This window comes from Heptranchias perlo, chromosome 3 (assembly GCF_035084215.1).
Source record: "Heptranchias perlo isolate sHepPer1 chromosome 3, sHepPer1.hap1, whole genome shotgun sequence".
Taxonomy (NCBI): Eukaryota; Metazoa; Chordata; class Chondrichthyes; order Hexanchiformes; family Hexanchidae; genus Heptranchias; species Heptranchias perlo.
The window spans coordinates 79,878,329-79,897,405 of record NC_090327.1 but is presented as its reverse complement, the minus strand read 5'-3'; the positions used below and the strand labels follow the sequence as shown (position 1 = coordinate 79,897,405).

The 19,077-nt window shown below is 40.6% G+C and overlaps 1 protein-coding gene across 1 annotated transcript in view; it reads left to right on the top strand.

Moving 5' to 3' along the window:
* Window positions 1-12,766, top strand: part of ube2wb (ubiquitin conjugating enzyme E2 Wb) — a 92,097-nt gene extending 79,331 nt beyond the window's left edge. The window contains exons 5-6 of the mRNA XM_067980468.1: window positions 6,385-6,460; window positions 11,925-12,766. Of these exons, the coding sequence (XP_067836569.1) occupies window positions 6,385-6,460; window positions 11,925-11,938 (90 nt within the window). The 3' untranslated portion in view covers window positions 11,939-12,766. The remainder of the gene's footprint in view (window positions 1-6,384; window positions 6,461-11,924) is intronic.
* The last annotated feature ends 6,311 nt before the right edge of the window (window positions 12,767-19,077 follow it).

Sequence of the window (19,077 nt, the reverse complement as noted above, 5' to 3'; positions counted from 1 at the left end):
CACTGGATACAGCAAAGGCTATGGGCCCTGACAACATCCCAGCTGTAGTGCTGAAGACTTGTGCTCCAGAACTAGCTGCGCCTCTAGCCAAGCTGTTCCAGTACAGCTACAACACTGGCATCCACCCGACAATGTGGAAAATTGCCCAGGTATGTCCTGTCCACAAAAAGCAGGACAAATCCAATCCGGCCAATTACCGCCCCATCAGTCTACTCTTAATCATCAGCAAAGTGATGGAAGGTGTCGTCGACAGTGCTATCAAGCGGCACTTACTCACCAATAACCTGCTCACCGATGCTCAGTTTGGGTTCCGCCAGGACCACTCGGCTCCAGACCTCATTACAGCCTTGGTCCAAACATGGACAAAAGAGCTGAATTCCAGAGGTGAGGTGAGAGTGACTGCCCTTGACATCAAGGCAGCATTTGACCGAGTGTGGCACCAAGGAGCCCTAGTAAAATTGAAGTCAATGGGAATCAGGGGGAAAACTCTCCAGTGGTTGGAGTCATACCTAGCACAAAGGAAGATGGTAGTGGTTGTTGGAGGCCAATCATCTCAGCCCCAGGGCATTGCTGCAGGAGTTCCTCAGGGCAGTGTCCTAGGCACAACCATCTTCAGCTGCTTCATCAATGACCTTCCCTCCATCATAAGGTCAGAAATGGGGATGTTTGCTGATGACTGCACAGTGTTCAGTTCCATTCGCAACCCCTCAGATAATGAAGCAGTCCGAGCCTGCATGCAGCAAGACCTGGACAACATCCAGGCTTGGGCTGATAAGTGGCAAGTAACATTCGTGCCAGATAAGTGCCAGGCAATGACCATCTCCAACAAGAGAGAGTCTAACCACCTCCCCTTGACATTCAACGGCATTACCATCGCCGAATCCCCCACCATCAACATCCTGGGGGTCACCATTGACCAGAAACTTAACTGGACCAGCCATATAAATACTGTGGCTACAAGAGCAGGTCAGAGGCTGGGTATTCTGCGGCGAGTGACTCACCTCCTGACTCCCCAAAGCCTTTCCACCATCTACAAGGCACAAGTCAGGAGTGTGATGGAATACTCTCCACTTGCCTGGATGAGTGCAGCTCCAACAACACTCAAGAAGCTCGACACCATCCAAGATAAAGCAGCCCGCTTGATTGGCACCCCATCCACCACCCTAAACATTCACTCCCTTCACCACCGGCGCACTATGGCTGCAGTGTGCACCATCCACAGGATGCACTGCAGCAACTCGCCAAGGCTTCTTCGACAGCACCTCCCAAACCCGCGACCTCTACCACCTAGAAGGACAAGGGCAGCAGGCGCATGGGAACACCACCACCTGCACGTTCCCCTCCAAGTCACACACCATCCCGACTTGGAAATATATCGCCGTTCCTTCATTGTCGCTGGGTCAAAATCCTGGAACTCCCTTCCTAACAGCACTGTGGGAGAACCGTCACCACACGGACTGCAGCGGTTCAAGAAGGCGGCTCACCACCACCTTCTCGAGGGCAATTAGGGATGGGCAATAAATGCCGGCCTTGCCAGCGACGCCCACATCCCGTGAACGAATAAAAAAAAATAAAAAAAAAATGCTCCAGGCCTCTACTGATGTTCATTTACAAGTGGATAGTTAAAGAGTAAGACTGGTTAATTTGCTTATCAGTTTTCCTGCTTCCCATTGAAGCTTATGGCAAGTAACTTCATACACAACATAGCCCAGCAGAAACTGGGAACCTGTGAATTGAGAAATATCTTATGTTTCTATATACTTAGTAATTTTATAATCATAATGGGCCAGAAATCACTGTGGCGTGGCAACGATCACCGCAGCTCCTGCGAATCAAAGTAACGAAAATATTATGGGCTCTGTGGCATCGAATTGCTTGATTTTGAACTTTTAAAAAATTGTGCGCTATCAACCTAGCCTCTGAGCAGCGTGAGTTGACATGCATGGCACAGTCTGAGAATAGAAGATACGCCCACAAAATCTGTCAGGAAGAAAAGTCACGCCCACAGATTCGGGCTGCATCGCTCAAGCAGACTTCATTCATTTAAAGTATTCTGGATGTTACTGTAAATAAAAAAAATTATTTTTTTATGAAAAGCCAAAGAAATAATTGAATTAAATTAGAGACAGAAGGGAAAAATAAATTATTTAAATTTTGTTTGTAATGACCAAAAACTATTAAAATAAGGAGTAATATGAGAATCCATGTTTTTAAAATTTAATTTTTAGTTGTTTGGCGATCATCAAGACTAACTGCGCTTTTAAAACTTAATTTAGAACTGATATTTCTAAGTGTACCTGTTTGGCATAATTAGTTACTTTACAGCTGGGCAGGTAAGCAAGTTTGCGATTTTTTTTTTTTCTCTCCACTGATTTCAGTGATGGCCCTTTAATTTAAAGCTGTCAAATCGCCAGCGAATCAATAGGAGCAAGTTCACGATTTCCACATTTTAGTGCGCATGTGCAAACATAGGAACTTGCTCCTTCAATTCGCCATTAAAAACAGTGTGCGCTTTTGAGCTCCTCCATTATTTCAGGAACAATTTCTGGCCCAATGAGATGTTAATTTATGGAGACTGAAGTATGGGAAGTCATCAGGAGGATATTAGAGAAATCTAATCTAGGGGTGACAAAAGCATGAACAAGAGCTCTCACTACATTACTTGGGAGGGGAGGGAAATTACAAGAAATCATCCCTATATTGACCAGTGGTCTTGCTAGCTAGGAAGAGGCAGCTATTGACTGACTTTGCATCTCTTGCATTCATCTGATTTCTCCTGGAAGGGAGGTTGGGTCACTTGAACTTGCCTCCAGCAAGGGGCCAAGACTACCTGGTACTTCCCTAGTCCAACTCACTTGTTGCAATTGTTGTATGCCTTATGCATGTTTCATCCACAGGGCTGTTGGGGAGTGGGGTGCATTTCTAGGTAACAGTCCCTACGTGCTGCAGGGAGTCGCAGAGGTCTAGCTGTCTAGTGACCTGGCCAGCAGGCGTGGGGCTGTTTAAATAAAGATTATCATCTGGAGTAATTTCGAAGGAAGGATGAAGGAGGAAAGACAGAGCATGACCAAAGTATGAGCACATATGCAAGAGTGAGCTGTTTCAGTCATTGTCTCTCTAGTAGTCAATCAGCAGGTTGAGTTGATGTTTGTGTTGTTTCTTTAGGATGTGCTTTATTCAATGTATGATCATTTGGTGGATCAGATATCTGTTGTCATTCCTCTTCCTTTAGCCCAGGTGTCATTGTCAGACCCTTTTTAGGTTTCCTGTGCTTTTCTTAATGTAAAATGTCTTATTTGTATGCCGTTTGGCTATGTTTGAACTTTAAAGTTTCATACAGAGCTGTACAATAAGGAGGAAAATTCTGTTTCCATTAACTTCACAATGAGGGTATGAAACTGCCTAGATCAGATCTGTGAAAAAATTTCAATTGAAAAGGATTTAGTTGCTCTTATGTAGTGTGTGTGCATGTGCATGTGTACCAAGGTATTCAGTTCAATCTCACATGGTGTTGCACATGGGGAGTCTGTACCAAGGCCGGTATTCAGGCCAAGCAGGTTAGAAGGCTGTTGGATAACCAAATGCAGGTGGGAGGGGGACAGGAAGATAGGTTTAAGAAGAGGGAGCAACAGAGGATAATGAAGGGGAGATCATACTGGACCAGGGCCCATTTCTTCACTTTTGGGGGTGGTGAGTAGAGATAAGAAAAGAAGAGAGGAAGATGAAGACCAGGGTGGAAGAGAGGGGGCAGCGGTAGATGGGGACGGGTTTAATGGCACTGGGTCATTGCCTAATTCCATCTCTAAGTTCGGGGAGGGGAGGGTGTTTTTCTTATATGGAGGATGTTGCAAAAGAGGTTTTCAGCTCAAGGTGGGAAGTGGTGGTATTGATTTGCTTCTGGCTGAGGGCCTAGAAGAGTTTCCCAAGGGCAGGAGGGGGTGGGGGAATTTGCTAATTGGGTGATGAGTTACTGGCCATGGAGTGGGGGTGGCATGACTACACCCAAATTTGTTCTCTGGGGGTGGGGGAGGGGTGCAGGACGGGGCGGTGGCAAGCTTCGGCTCCAGCTTGTGGGGGTGGTGGGAGGAATGTGTGGATTTCTTCTCAGGAGAAAGGGGTTGGCTGAGGTTGTGCTCAGTGGGGATGGGGGAGAAGATGCAGTACTAACTTCTGGTGGGGGGGGGGGGGAGCGGTGGTGATCACGCGTGTTTGTGCTTAATCAGTGGACGGAGGTTGATGGCTATTCATACTCAGTTTAGTGGGGTTGATTGAATTTCTGCTCGGTGGGAGGTGGATTTTTGTTCTTGCGTGGTTTTGGATTGCCATACTTTCAGCTCAGTGGGGCGGGTAGCGCCAAGATTTGTTCTGGGGGTTATACGCGAGGGAGGGTTAGGACATTTTTTCTGCACAGTCGTGGGGGTAGCAATCTCTGCTCACTGGAGTGAGGGGTGGGTTCTGCGATTTCTGCTCATTGGTGGACTTTGAAGCTGCATTACAGTTAAATCGTGGCCTAATAATTTGTTTTACTGTGAAAAGTTCTTGTGAGATAACTATTTCAAAGATAGTGGGTTTGTAATTTTCACTAAACACTAGATATGCTGCAAGCATAGGAATTGCTGGACGAAAGGGCCACCTAGTTCGGCTTCTACCATCCTGGTAGTCGCATGATACAACAATAATGGAGTTGTTTACCAATCATTGCAAATTTGGATAGACTACAAATTCTTGTGTTTTTCAATCCTTTGACTAAAAGCTTTGTAGAAGAGAAATATATACTTTTTGTGGACTCCACTGGTACTGAATTATTTAAATACCGATAACTGAGTATCCAAAAGCAAGAAGAATGTTGACACTTAACTGACAGACTGTGGTTCTTGTTGCTTAAGTGCCCCCAAATGTTTGCATTAAACAGGGTCCAAGCCATATTGCAGTTAAGTATTGGTTAGTAATACTTATCAAATATTTAGGACAATCGTACTTACAATCCCCAATGTCATTTGTTGTCCTTAGTAGACTTACTTCAAATGCCCCATAGCCTTTATTCATAGCCTGCCCAACTGCTGGATGTTGACTGAACTAAAATTTAACATGTTGCTTCTCCTTGTACTTCAACTTATTCCAGCTTCCATAGAGCAAGCAATAGGGCCCTGTTCAATTAGAACTATTAGTTCAATCCTGTTTTTATTTTTTCCCAGCTGTGACATGCCTCGCCTACATCAGGCAATTGCCCAATGCATAATTCAAATTTGGAGCTTACTATGTGAGGAATTACAGGCACAGATCTATCTGTGTGTAGTATGTAGCAACAGTATTGAATGTGGCCCTAAAGCAAGACTTTAGTTGGAAGATCTATTCATTAAAACGTCAATGTACAATAAGAATTACTTTCCCAAAGTATTTTCCCCCTTCAATAAAAATACCTATGGTGCTAATTTTCTTCCTGTTTTTCTTTCCCTGCTGGCCCATGACTGCCATTTCAGGAAAAGTAACGTTATCCACTGAATTGCCTATTGAGATTCCCTTTATTCTCTGCTAACTGGCAGCAAATTTCAATCCGTACATATCTGCAAAAATAATTACATCCCCAGAAGAGCTGCAGACCTAAAAGCAGTGTAGGGCTCTGATTGAACAGGGTGTCCACTTACTGCTTTCTTGAAGCCAAGAACTTAAATGAATAATGAGTCTTGCTTTCAAAAAAAACATCATTCATAAAGTTAAGGATTCGCAGGTATCAAATTTATCAGCGGAAATGTATTCAAACATTGATTTTCCTTTATCACAAAACATCTCATCTCATTTTATGACCCTTGTATGTCTAATATTTTCTTCTGATCACATTTTAATTGCTTTTGGAAAAAATGTATCCTTGCTGCCAGGGTGGATGGTTCTTGTAGTGCTTTGTATTACTGGTGTATCCGGTTTACGTTTGGACACTCTGTAGGTTGGATCAGTGTGATGGGTATTTATAACCGGAGACTATTCAACCACAAGGGTTGTCACAACCAAGCCTGATCCTGTACTCACCTGACATCCATACTTCCAATAGAAGTCTCTGGAGCATGAGCATGGCTGTTTTCCCCGCCCCCTCCTCAATCTCCATCCCATACCCACGGGTACTGAATCCATTATAGTGCAACTACCTTCACTCTGGCTAAGATCAACTAACTTAGACAGAAAATGGAACCTGGAATCTTCCTGGTCTATATGTCACAGCTAATGGATAAACCTGCTAAGCCATTGTAGAAAATCGCTCTACAGTGCTATTATGACAGCATGTACAGGACAAAGTTGTTCCATATCCTTGGAGTGTGTTGTTCTGGTGTGTAAAATGAAGCATCTGATTGCATTAGTGTTAACAATTTCAATTTATCTGCTTTATTACAGAGGCGGCCTCCTGATAATTCATTTTATGTAAGGACATGTAATAAAAATCCAAAGAAAACAAAATGGTGGTATCATGGTAGGTGCAGAAACTTGGGACATTGTGCAGTGTGTGTTACTCTAGAAATATTGGTAAAGTTTCAACTTAATGTTAAATTTGATGTTTTTGTTCTGTAAAATATTTGTTTTTCTCAAAATATTAAGCTATATATTTAGTACAAATTAAAAATTGTTTAGATGAATTGCTGTTTTTGATTTAAAAGTAGTAACCAAAATGCTGAATTTTGAATTAACACAATACTTTTCCAGTTTCACTGAGCTTGTGTTTAAATGAGTGATGCAGGTGATATAATGGATTATCAAGCTGACCGTTAAATTTATGAAAATTGAGTCAAAAAGGGAATGGACTTGTTGAGCCAAAAGAACTTTAATTTACCCATCTAGAATACAGCGTTCCGTTTTGGGCACCGAACCTCAGGAAAGATATATTGACCTTGGAAGGGGGTACAGCGCACATTCACCAGAATGTTACCAGAGCTCAAAGGGTTAAATGATGAAGACAGGATACATACACGGTTTGTATTTTTTGAGTTTAGAAGATTGAAGGGTGATATAATCAAGGTCTTTAAAATGATAAAAGGATTCGATAGGGTAGATACAAAGAAACTTTTGCTTTGGTGGGAGAATCTAGAACAAGAGGGCATAACTTTGAAATTAGAGCTAGGCCATTTAATACACAAGTATTGCAAATTTGGAACTCCCAATTTTCAAGACTGAGATTGATAGATTTTTGTTCGGCCAGAGAAGCCATTGCTAAAGATGCTCTATCTCTGATTGAATAGGTAAGATTGGAACCAAGCAAGAGCAGTACCACTGGATGTAATTTATCACTTTGATTAGGGCTGTTTCAGTGTTGTGGTGGAAACTTGAATGGAGAGATTGAAACATGGAATTTCAGGAAAGATGGGCACAGATTTGGGAGGTGACAATGTGTTTAAGGACTTTGGAGAGGAAAAGGAGGTTGAAGATGGGTGATACTTTACAAAGACAGAGGGGTCAAGAGTTTGGTTTTTTTGAGGAGGAGGTGATTATGTTGATGGATGTGACTATCTTGGAGAGGGCATGAAGGGAGATAGGAGTGAAGTTGGAGAACAATGCAGGATCGTGGCTAGGGCAGGGAGGAGCCTGTGGGGGAGGTATGGTTTTGTTAAGCAGCAGAGGCAGCTCAATGGATGGTCTCAGTCTTAGTGATAAAGAAATCCATGAGCTCACACTTGGAGGTGAGGGTGAAAGAGGTAAAGGAGAGAGGGGTTCAAGGAGTTGGTTGGTAGTGGAAAAAAGAAGCCACAAGTTATGTGTTCTCCATAATGATTTCCAGTTCTGGTGATAGATGTGCAATGGATATGCCCAAGTCTGTGTCCCTTGGACTTGAAATGAAGATGGGAGCCATACCAGGGGGAATGACCAGGATGGGAGAGACTAAAGGTTTTACTGTGGACAGGACATCAAAGGTGGAAATGAAGGAGTGATTGAGCAGATAAACAGCTGCTGATGTATCATGGCGAATGGAAGAAAAAAGGCTAGGCAGTTGGGAGCTTCAAAGTGCAATTGTAAGTGGCGGGGGGCAAGAGTTTTTTTCCCCAGGGTTGGACGCAGAAAGAAATGGGTTTGGAAGGGAGTAGGGGGATGTGGGTGATGAGGGATACAAGGAAGTGGTCAAAGATGACCTTGTCTGATTGAGACCATGGAAATAGAAAGGCCATGTGAGATGGACGATCAAGGGAGTGGCTGTGAATATGGGTAGGAGATTTTTGATGGAAGGAGAGATTTAGGGAGGAGGGCAGTGAATTCAGAGGAGAGCTGAGATAGTGATTGAAATCTCCAAGGATGAGGAGTAACTAGGGGAGGGTAACTTGGAGAAACTTGGGATTGGGTTTGGAAGAGCAGTAGAGAATGAGGATTTAAAGGAGAGGCAAGAGGGGTGGACCAACGTGAAGTGTTCAAAGGAGGAGAAGGTACCAGAGGACTTGGGGAGAATTTAATGTGTGATTTGGTGATGAGGGCCGCACCGCTATCCAGGCGGTTTGGGCGTGGCAGATATTGGAAAATATAGACCATTATCCACATGAATTGAATCAACTACCTTCTGATGCAGATATCTCAAAGATTTGAATGCTTCTGAATATTGTTGCATTGTTTCACACTATTTGCTTTGCCTCCTATCCTAGTATTAACTGCAGACTTGGAAAATTTTGCTTACAATATCCTCATCCAGATTCTATCCTCCCATGCTCTAGAGTTCTGAATCTTAGCTGTGCTTTTTGAAGAAGTACCAAGCAGACCAGGGCAAGAAAACTGGGCTCCCTCTTTCATCCCTCCAGGTCACCTACCAAGTCCTTCCACTACAGAAGGTGCATAGCCAGCAAGCCACAGCACAGGAAAATGAATGGAGGGGGGGGGGGAATAAGGATTAATGTACCTTTTTAGAATAACACAAGAATGCAAATCATTAACTGTTTGATTTAAGGTGATTTAAGATTTTAAATTTTCATTAAGAGTCGGGCCTTTTGAAGGCACATAAATATTAGCAGTAATTTCCCTGCCTCAATTTAGTACTTTATATAATGGGGAGTTTGTTGAATTTCTCACATGGTTTGATGTCCACTGACCCTCCATATTGGATTCTTTCTTGCAATCCACTTCACATTTCTAATATTCTCTATCGTTTTCAAGTATGCTCTTGTCTCTTTCTACCTGAATACAAAGTGAAGATGGGATTCCTGTCCAATGTTTATAAAAGGAAAAAATTATTTGTAAGAAAGAGAGTCTTGCTTTATGCTATTGTAAGTCCATCCACTAATATCGCTCCAGAAATTCAGATGATCTTCACAGGACCAACTTCCCCAACACTTTGGATTACGTACAGGAAACTGGACTGTGCGTCTATAAATGTTAACTTTTCTCCAATTTGCTGTAAAATCTAATGAATAAGCTTCACCGTTGTGCAGGTTTTCTGCCCTCCAATTAAAGGGGTCTAATGTATACATCAGCTCAGTGTTTTAAACAAAATCTCTTGGAACATAACAGTAAGTTATCAGGATCTACAGTTTTTTATTTCAGGACTTCAATAAACAGATTTTTAGACTTGATTATTTTCAGATCTGTGCAGGCTAACTTTTCTCTTCAAAGTTACTTTGAGCTCCCTGACGGCCTAGTGGGCAACATTGAAGCATAAGGACCAGAAGTTGCCAGATTCTATTCAGTCTGCTGAATTTGTTGATCTCAGCTGAGATACATTTGGCCTCAGCACCCCTCGGCTAGGGAGGGGAAAGTAAGGTAGCCTGATTATGATCAATTGGTTCCTGCTGCAAATTGCAGGTTTGTTGACAAGTGGTGAGGAGAGGATTGGGTTTTGCTGTGATGCCTTTGAGTCAAAAAGCTAGCTGCTATCCACTGTCAAGAATCATGCATGAAGGATGGCCACTAGGGCGATTAATGGAGGAGTTGCCTGCTCCCTGGGTCCATACCATAGCACTTGCAGCATCTTCAGGAAAGAAAAGGAAATATATTGGCACTAAATTTTCATCCAGCTCTGGGTTAGAACTGCCCATCCCTGCGGTTACTCGGTTTGTGACATGCGCACATAATGTGGTTGGGACAGATGGATAAAAGATACTTTTAACTAGACTTTGATGTAATGGGAGCAGCTGACATTACCGAACAAGTCCTGATCAAATGGTGGCATGATAAAATAAGATTATATGATGAACTCTGAGTGCTGCTCATTTTTCTGTCGTAAAGGAGCAGGTTTTGGGCTGTACTAAGATTATGCATTAAGAAATCTATTTTTGAGCCTACATAGGCATTATTAAAAAAAACTAGCATTTTATCTTCACACCTGCAAGTTTCCTAAACTCAGCCAGTTTGTGAGATGTCCAGTGGAGCTGTTTTTACAAGTAAAAAGAAAATTGGAAAACAAGTCAACTAATGCTGCCTATTAGCTGGCAGAAATTAGGAACACATTTGATCCTTGCAGTCTCCTGGGCAAATTTTTTTTTTAAAAACTTGCGTTTAAAACCATTTTTAAGTGTGACCCATACTATACTCTCATCACGCTTTTTAATCTTTATTTAGTGTCAGTCACAATACATATGCTGTCTTTATTCTGGGGACCCACTTTCAGTGGAATTGAGTAATTTCCTGTTGTTGAATTAGACCTTTTATAGTGAGGGATGGATTTGGTAATAACTGGGAAAATTGAACATGCATAAGATTGCATTTGTTCAGAAGATGTATTTGCGATTTTGGCAATCTGCCCTGTACCATCCCCAATATCGAGGGGATGTCTCTATGTCCGTATAGGTCGGTGGTGATGAAGGCAAGTTGCTAACTATACAAGTCCAAAATAGTAAATCTAAATCCAAAGCCAAGCACTGCCGGTGGGAGCAGTTAAGCTTTGCCAACGATGACACTTTCCATTAGAAGCACCCTGTGGGTGGGTTTTAGTGCATCTAATGGCACTGGCAAACTTCATTTACACAGCAGCGTTGCCTCTGACAGCAATCTTGCCATCTGAGGCAAGCTTACGGGAACATTCGAGAGAGAATTAAACAGTAGCCTTAAAACTTAGTGCACAAATTGCATGAGCCATATAATGGGCATCTTATTACCTCTTATCAAGCAGACTCCTGTTTGGATGATCCTACTAGATGCAGTGGGCCAGCCAAAATTCAGCCCTGGTCGATCATTACTAATCTTGTGGTGATCCATCACTTGGCTCGTTTTAATGGTGTACGGTGCAACGTTTTACAGTCAATTCTTAGAAACTGGTCAGTAATTCCAGTAGTATAAACATAATGAGCATTTTGATAATGCAATCGCCTCTTGTCCTGTAACATTTTGATTCCTGTCAAGTGATTTTCATGACTTTCATTACAATATTTTGAAAACAGAACACTTCAGTGACAGTGAAAGAGGTACTCTAACATCAAAATTCAAGTGTGAAAGCTATAAAAATTTGAATAAAGTTTACAATCTGAAAAATGGAAGATTGAACATTATAATAGATCCTGAATTACATAGAACGTACAGCACAGAGGCAGACCATTAGGCCCAACGGGTCCATGCCAGTGTTTATGCTCCACACGAGCTTCCTCCCACCCGTTTTCATCTAACCATCAATGTATCCTTCTATTCCTTTCTCCCTCGCGTGTTTATCTAGCTTCCCCTTAAATGCATCTATGCTAGTCACCTCAACTACTCCTTGTGATAGCGAGTTCCATGTTCTAATCACTCTCTGGGTAAAGAAGTTTCTTCTGAATTCTCTATTGGATTTATTAAAATGCATTTTAAGGTTGTAACTCGATCTGTTTCTGATGATTATCAACTACTTGAACTCCAAAAATTTGAAGTAACTTCTGGCTTCATAAAGACTTTCCTGCCTTTCTGTCCTCCAGGTTTGGTTGTGATGTGATAACTGAGAATATTGCATACTAGTACAGTACTGCCCAGTATTCTTATTCAAGACTATTTTTGTTTTACAGATGATACATGTTGATGGTTCAGATTCTTGACCCTAGTAAAGGAAAAAGTACTGCTGAGTCCAAAAGCACTTTGATCAGTCAATCTTTGAACTTTGAACTTTAACAGAAAATTGCCTGTAGGCACTGAAGACAACTTCCTTTACTGCATTTCTACTAGTGTACATCTGGGCACATGCTGATAGCTGGTTAAGTCCCTACAACTGACCCTATTTGGTTTATTAGACAGTATTAATGCAGCATTTAGGAAGAAATATTGTAGTTTCAACAATAAACCATCTATTTAGTTTACTGTGAGGATATACCTTGTGAGAAGGTTTGAAGCCCTCCTATGTTGTGCAATAAATAGATATTGATGCATGCTTGGAGATTTAAAACAAAAGGAAATCTATGTGCAATAAAAGCAAAGGGATCCATTTTTAATTGACATTTGCAATTTTATTATTTTACTAAATTTAATGCACTGCAGTCATATGGCAGGGTATGTTTAAAAACTCGTGGCATGTTTTGCTGTAACAACAAATTGCATTTAATGAAGCATTCCAAAACTTAAAGAAAAATTTAGAATACCAATTGTCTCATTACAAAAATATGTTTCATTTATTGTGATTGAGTTGAGCCAAATTGCCTTCAGAAAAATATATTCTTTGTGGGTATTTGTCAGGGTCATTTACTAGCCTTCAGTGTGGGCCCTTGTGCTCCTTTCTCCCCAAAACAGACACAGTTTTAAACTGGAATACAACCATAATGTATTGCTTCGCATTAATTTTTGTTATGTTTCTCCAATGACACGTTTTTGTTATCATACTTGAAGCTTCTAATATGAAATATATTTTGAATGAAAAGCTGTTTTGTCATATTGTAAATTATTTTCATTTCACTTGTGGATGACATCTTGTCTTTAATTCTTTACGATACAAAAAGTACAATTCATCTTGAAGGATACAATTAATGTTTTGACAAATTGTTTTTTATTACTTAAAGGTGTTTAACATGAAATATGTTGCTGTGTTATGGTTTATTAGCTTCTCTTTATAATTGAAAGCATAAAGCTAGTTAGTCTTTGTTATACCATTATTTATGAATTAAATTAACTACCATAGGTTGGAATTTGAAAGTAATTGTAAAAATGTGGGACTTGGATAATCTATACTACTATGGCATATATTCCTAATAGCAAAATTAGGGCTGAAAACTACATGGAAAACAATTTCAGGGCACAACCTTTGAAACCTCCAAAGATAATATCTGAGGTAGACCAGAGACGACGGTGAACCTTTTCCAAAGGAGTGCTGATCTGTGTAAGAAATGTACTGAATCGCCTTAGCAGCATTCACAAGTTGACTTTTGTTAACACCTGCAAACACTTTTGTAAATTTTTAATATAAAATTGAAAAAAGTAAGAAACCATATTTTCATTCACAGTATCCTCCAAATAAATCTGATCATTATTTTTAATGGTGCAGCAACTCAACTACAGGGTTAAATAATGAGTGTGCTATCCCCTTCGAAAATATGCAAAATTCTGATTTTTTTTTTTGTAAAGACATTAAGGAAAAACAAGTGTGTTTAACTTTCCTTTTTGTTTTGTTGATTGGCAGCTTTCATCGACTTCTATGGTTGATTTTTTTTTCATTCATGGGATATGGGTGTCGCTGGCAAGGCAAGCATTTATTGCCCATTCCCAATTGCCCTTGAGAAAGTGGTGGTGAGCCACCGCTGCAGTCCACATGGTGAAGGTTCACCCACGGTGCTGTTAGGAATTGAGTTATTCACTGATTAATTCACAGCATTCAATTGATACGTCAGAACGTAGCCAGCAGCAATTCAGAGCGCAATGATAATTTTGGACAGCATTTGTAAATACTAACCGACACTCCATTTAATTTTCCACTGCTGTACTTCAATCTGAAGTGCCTATGTACTGCCTGGTGTTAGCCATATTATAGTCAAAACTATATTAATTACACCCCATGATTAACACTTCAGGTTAAATTACTTACAAATCCATCGACTGGTTGAGAGTTTTCTTAAATTAGGATTGCTTGATCATCGCAGATTTACAAAACTGGGATTAAAATTCAGGCAGTTTCAGCATCTCAGCATATGACCACTGTGAGAACCCTTTTCAGGCAGCATTGAAAATTTTGTATGAAGCCACAACTTATCTGTTAATTAGATCAAAACTGTTCAACATTCTATTTTTCCCATCTGCCTTTGGACATGGGCTCTGCAGCATGCAACTTTTTGGGAGAAATTCATCTCAGTAAATCCTGTCACTAAAAAAATCTTAAATACCCAGGATTAAATATCAAAGCATTGCCCAAGTACTCAGTAGTACCCATGTGTGTAATTTGAGGTGAAATCCCTGCAGGAACAACATTATATGTTTTAACTCTATTTAGTTTTTTTGTTAAAAGTGCAGCAGCAGCTAATTGACTTGATGTGGCCTGAATGTAGTCTATATATTTGTTAAACTTTTGCAAGTGCAAGATTTGAACAAAATGCTGCATATATCATTGGAGGTAAAAATGATCTCACAGTTTGCGGTGTTAACTTAGCACTGTGATAAGTCAAACTTGTGCATTATTTATGTACATCTATATTTTCTGAGTGTTGTACTGTGGAAAAAATACATAGCAATGAATTGGCTAAAGAAAAAAAAATGAATCTTAGTTTTATACAATAGGGCACTTAAATAACATTTATTTCTGAATAACTACAGTATTCTGCAAAGGATTCTCTAAGAATTGTTTTCACTTCTGAACACATTTTCCACAACTTCGTAGTGAAGACTCCATCGAATGGGAATTTCTTGGTATGCTGTGAGGAGACCTTCACGTGTAAAATGTTCTTCATGTCTTATTATGGAAACCTTGCAGTTCTTCAGAGATCTTTTATTCATTCCGGTCAGATCGTCCTCGCCTAGTATTGAAGAATTTAATGGACTTCTTTCGACTGAGTAAGGTACCTACTAAGAAATTGTGTACCAAGTTTTAAGTTGGTTCAGTGTATGAGCTACTTTAATTCTAATAAGTTCTGAATAGTGCAGTGCTGGTGCCAGACTACAGTTTATACATGGTCTTTAAATTTTCCAATGCTAACAAGCTTGTGAAAATCTAAATGTGATACTTTATCTAGAACAGAAGCCTGACCCTTGAAACTTGCTATGCAAATTCTGGATGGTTTAGTTTCTAACTACAATATTGTGTTCATTTGTTATAATGTTGCTTAGTTAGTTCTATCTGGGTGTAAGGAGGAGTGGAAAGTGTGAGATTCTTACAATATAAGCAATTTCGAGATGAGTTGCGTCTCCCTAACCTAATTTAAGGAGCTGCTTCTGCGAGGCTTGATTTCCCCCCCCCCCCCCCCCCCCCGTTTTGAGTTATTCAGTTATTCACCCTGTATCTTATTTGTATTGTAGATTTATTTACGTTTTTAATTTCTCGCCATCGTCCTTCAAAGTGTCATTTCTTTTACTTTGAATCCAGTTTTCAGTTTGTTATATACGTATGTGTTCCATAATCTACTGGAAAGCACATACTCAACGATGCTGATGTTCAGCTAAATCCTCAACAGCTAAGCTCCCCAAGTGACTCAGTGGTTCTGAGCCATACAGACTACAGAGATACAAGGATTGAACATCATGCTGACTGAGCTGGGGTGGCAGTAGGGATTGTCAGCATCTCCAGGGTAGGGAGAGGGTAAAAGTCAGCCAGGATTCCTGTTCTTGTTTGCTATCCCGTGACCCCTAATGGAGTGTGAAATCACAGCTGAGCCAAATCTGGCCTTCATTTGATGATGTTTCACTGGTGAATAGCCCACCAGAAACATTTAAAATGGCATCTTTTTAGGTAGCAGGAGGTTGTTCATGAACTCTATCTTAGGATGAGTCATTGACTTCAGAAGAGGAGAGAAGAAAAAATGCTGACATACCCTCAAACATTCTTTAATTCTGATAATATATTCGCCATTGCTAAATGAGCAGTGCGATCCTCCCACATGGACTAATAACTTTACCACCTACACTACTGAAACTTTTCCATTTGACCACGCCATTTCCACAAAATTCTAAATGCTGTTTTTTAATGTTCTGTGGGCATTCAGGCAGTTAAAACTATTTCATGTGTAAACTAGCTGCCCAAACATACCTCAATACACTGTTCCCAAAGTACATTTGGACCTCCTGCACTAGGATGAAAATGCATTACAGATTTTTTTTTCACAAATATTCTATTGTAACTGTTGGTAAGTGCAGTGCCTGGTGTGGAACTGAGCCATGCAGACTGGGAAGTTACCAGGGTCCATTCCCGTTCTGTGCTGAGTTAGCCGATCTCCGCTAGGATTGCAGGGGAGATATTACAATTGGAGAAGTGCTCGAGAGGTTGGTGGGGGGGGGGGGGGGGGGGGGGGAGTGGTGCGATAAATAGCCATCGCTCCCACACCCACTCTCAAACCAGTTGCCCCTGCTGGAAACTACATATGGATTTTAGATGAGGACAGGAATAGGCTTGGCCGAGATGGCCCCCAAAATCAGGAACCTTAGAACTGTACCCCGCAGGACAGGAAAGAATTTGGGGAGGGGAAGAGATACTCTCAATGGTATTACCATCTCTGGTTCCTGCATATTTCCTGGTGTTTCCTCTGATTTGGGTTTATTTTCCAAACTTCACCTTTTATGCTGTCATTTCTGTAAATGTGATATTTGCTGTTTTTACTCGATGGAAATAAGAAATGTGATGCACAGTCATGGGAATCTCTTCTGTGAACATGTTCTCTAATGTCTGATCACCTGTATATTTTATAATTCTGTTACTGGTCACTTTCACCACCAATCTATTGGGGCAGTTTTCATAATCCTATAGCAATTGTGTCCCCTAAAGAAATTTTAGTTTATTTCTTGTGCAAGGACAATGACATTCAACATAGTTGTTTTAAAAATAATAAAAGTTAACATTAAAATCTTACCTGTACCTGTCTTATTGTGCTGTCCAGAAACTGAGGGAACAGGCTATTTTAGATCTAGTATTGTGTAAAGAGACAGGGTTAATTAGTAATCTAGGTAAGGATCCTCTGGGGTAGAGTGATCATAAAATGATAGAATTTCATAGAGTTTGAGAGTGATGTAGTTAAGTCCAAAACTAGGGTCTTAAAGCCAATTATGTAGGCATGAGGGGTGAGTTGGCTAAGGTGAATTGGGAAATTAGATTAAAAGATATGATGGTAGATAAGCATTGGTGAACATTTAAAGAAATAATTCATAATTCTCAATGAATATACATTCCCTTGAGGAGTAAAAACTCCATGGGAAAATGATCCAACTGTGACTAACTAGAGAAGTTAAGGATAGTATTAGATTAAAAGAAGAGGCTTACAATGTTGCCAAAAAAGAGAAGTAAGCCTGAGGATTGGGTGGGTTTTAGAAATCAGCAAAGGATGACCAAGAAATTGATTGAAGGAGAAAATAGAATATGACAGTAAACTAGCAAGAAATATAAAAACCGATTTTAAGAGCTACAAGTATGTAAAGAAGAGATTAGCTAAAGTAAACGTGGGTCACTGAGAGGCAGAGACAAGAGAAATTATAATGGGGAATAAGGAAATAGAGACGTTTACCAAATATTTTGTATCTGTCTTCACGGTAGAAGACAAAAAACATACCGGAAATAGTGGGGAACCAAGGGGTCTAATGCCAATGAGGAACTTAAAGTAATTAAGATTAGTAAAGAAAAAGTACCGGAGAAATTAATGGGACTAAAAGCCAACAAATCCCCTGGACCTGATGGCCGACATCCTTGGGTTTTAAAAGAGGTGGCTGCAGAGATAGTAGATGCATTGGTTTTGATCTTCCAGAATTCCCTAGATTCCAGAACGGTCCCCATGGATTGGAAGGTAGCAAATGTAACCCTGCTATTCAAGGAAGGAGGGAGAGAGAAAACAGGAAACCGTAAGCCAGTTAGCCTGACATCAGTGGTAGGTTCTAGCATTTTCCCTATTACTAAGGATGCAGTAACAGGGCACTTAGGAAATCATATGATTAGGCAGAGTCAAGACGAAAGGGAAATCGTGTTTGACGTCTTCGAATTTTTTGAGGGTGTAACTAACAGGGTAGATAAAGAGGAATCAATGGATGTAGTATCTTTGGATTTTCAAAAGGCATTCGATAAGGAGCCACACAGAGGTTGCCGTACAAGATTAGGACTATTGGGATTGGGGGTAATATATTAGCATGGATTGGTTAATGGACAGAAAACAGAGTAGGAATATATGGGTCACTTGCGGGTTGACAGGTAGTAACTAGTGGGGTGCCGCCAGGATCAGTGCTTGGGGCCTCTGCTGTTTACAATATATATTAATGACTTAGATGAGGGGACTGAATGTAATGTATCCAAGTTTGCTGACTATACAAAGATAGGTGGGAAAGTAAGCTGTGAGGAGGACGCAAAGGGATATAGACAGGTTAAGTGAGTGGGCGAGAAGGTGGCAGATGGAGTATAATGTGGGGAAAATGTGAAATCATCCTCTTTGGTAGGAAGAATAGAAAAGCAGCATATTTTTTAAAAGGTGAGAGACTAAGAAATGTTGGTAGTCAAGAGGGATTTAGGTGTCGTTGTACAGGAATCATTAAGTTAACATTTAAGTACAGCAAGCAATTAGGAAAGCAAATGATATGTTAGCCTTTATTGCAAATGGGTTGGAGTATGAGGTCTTGCTGCAATCATATAGGGCTCTGGTGAGACCACAACTGTGTGCAATTTTTGTCTCCTTACCTAAGGAAGGATATTCTTGCCTTAGAGGGGATGCAACAAAAGTTCACTAGATTGATTCCTGGGACAAAAGGGTTGTCTTATGAGCAGAGATTGAATAGAATGGGCCTATACTCTCTGGAGTTTAGGAGAATGAGAGGAGATCTCATTAAAACATGAAATTCTTAGAGCTTGACAGGTGCTGAGACTGTTTCCCCTGGCTGGAGAGTCGAGAACTAGAGGTCATAGTCTCAAGATAAGGGGTTGGCCATTTAGAACTGAGATAAGGAAAAACATGTTTTATTCGTTCATGGGATGTGGGCATCACTGGCGAGGCCAGCATTTATTGCCCACCCCTAATTGCCCTTGAGAAGGTGGTGGTGAGTGCCTTCTTGAACCTATGCAGTCCA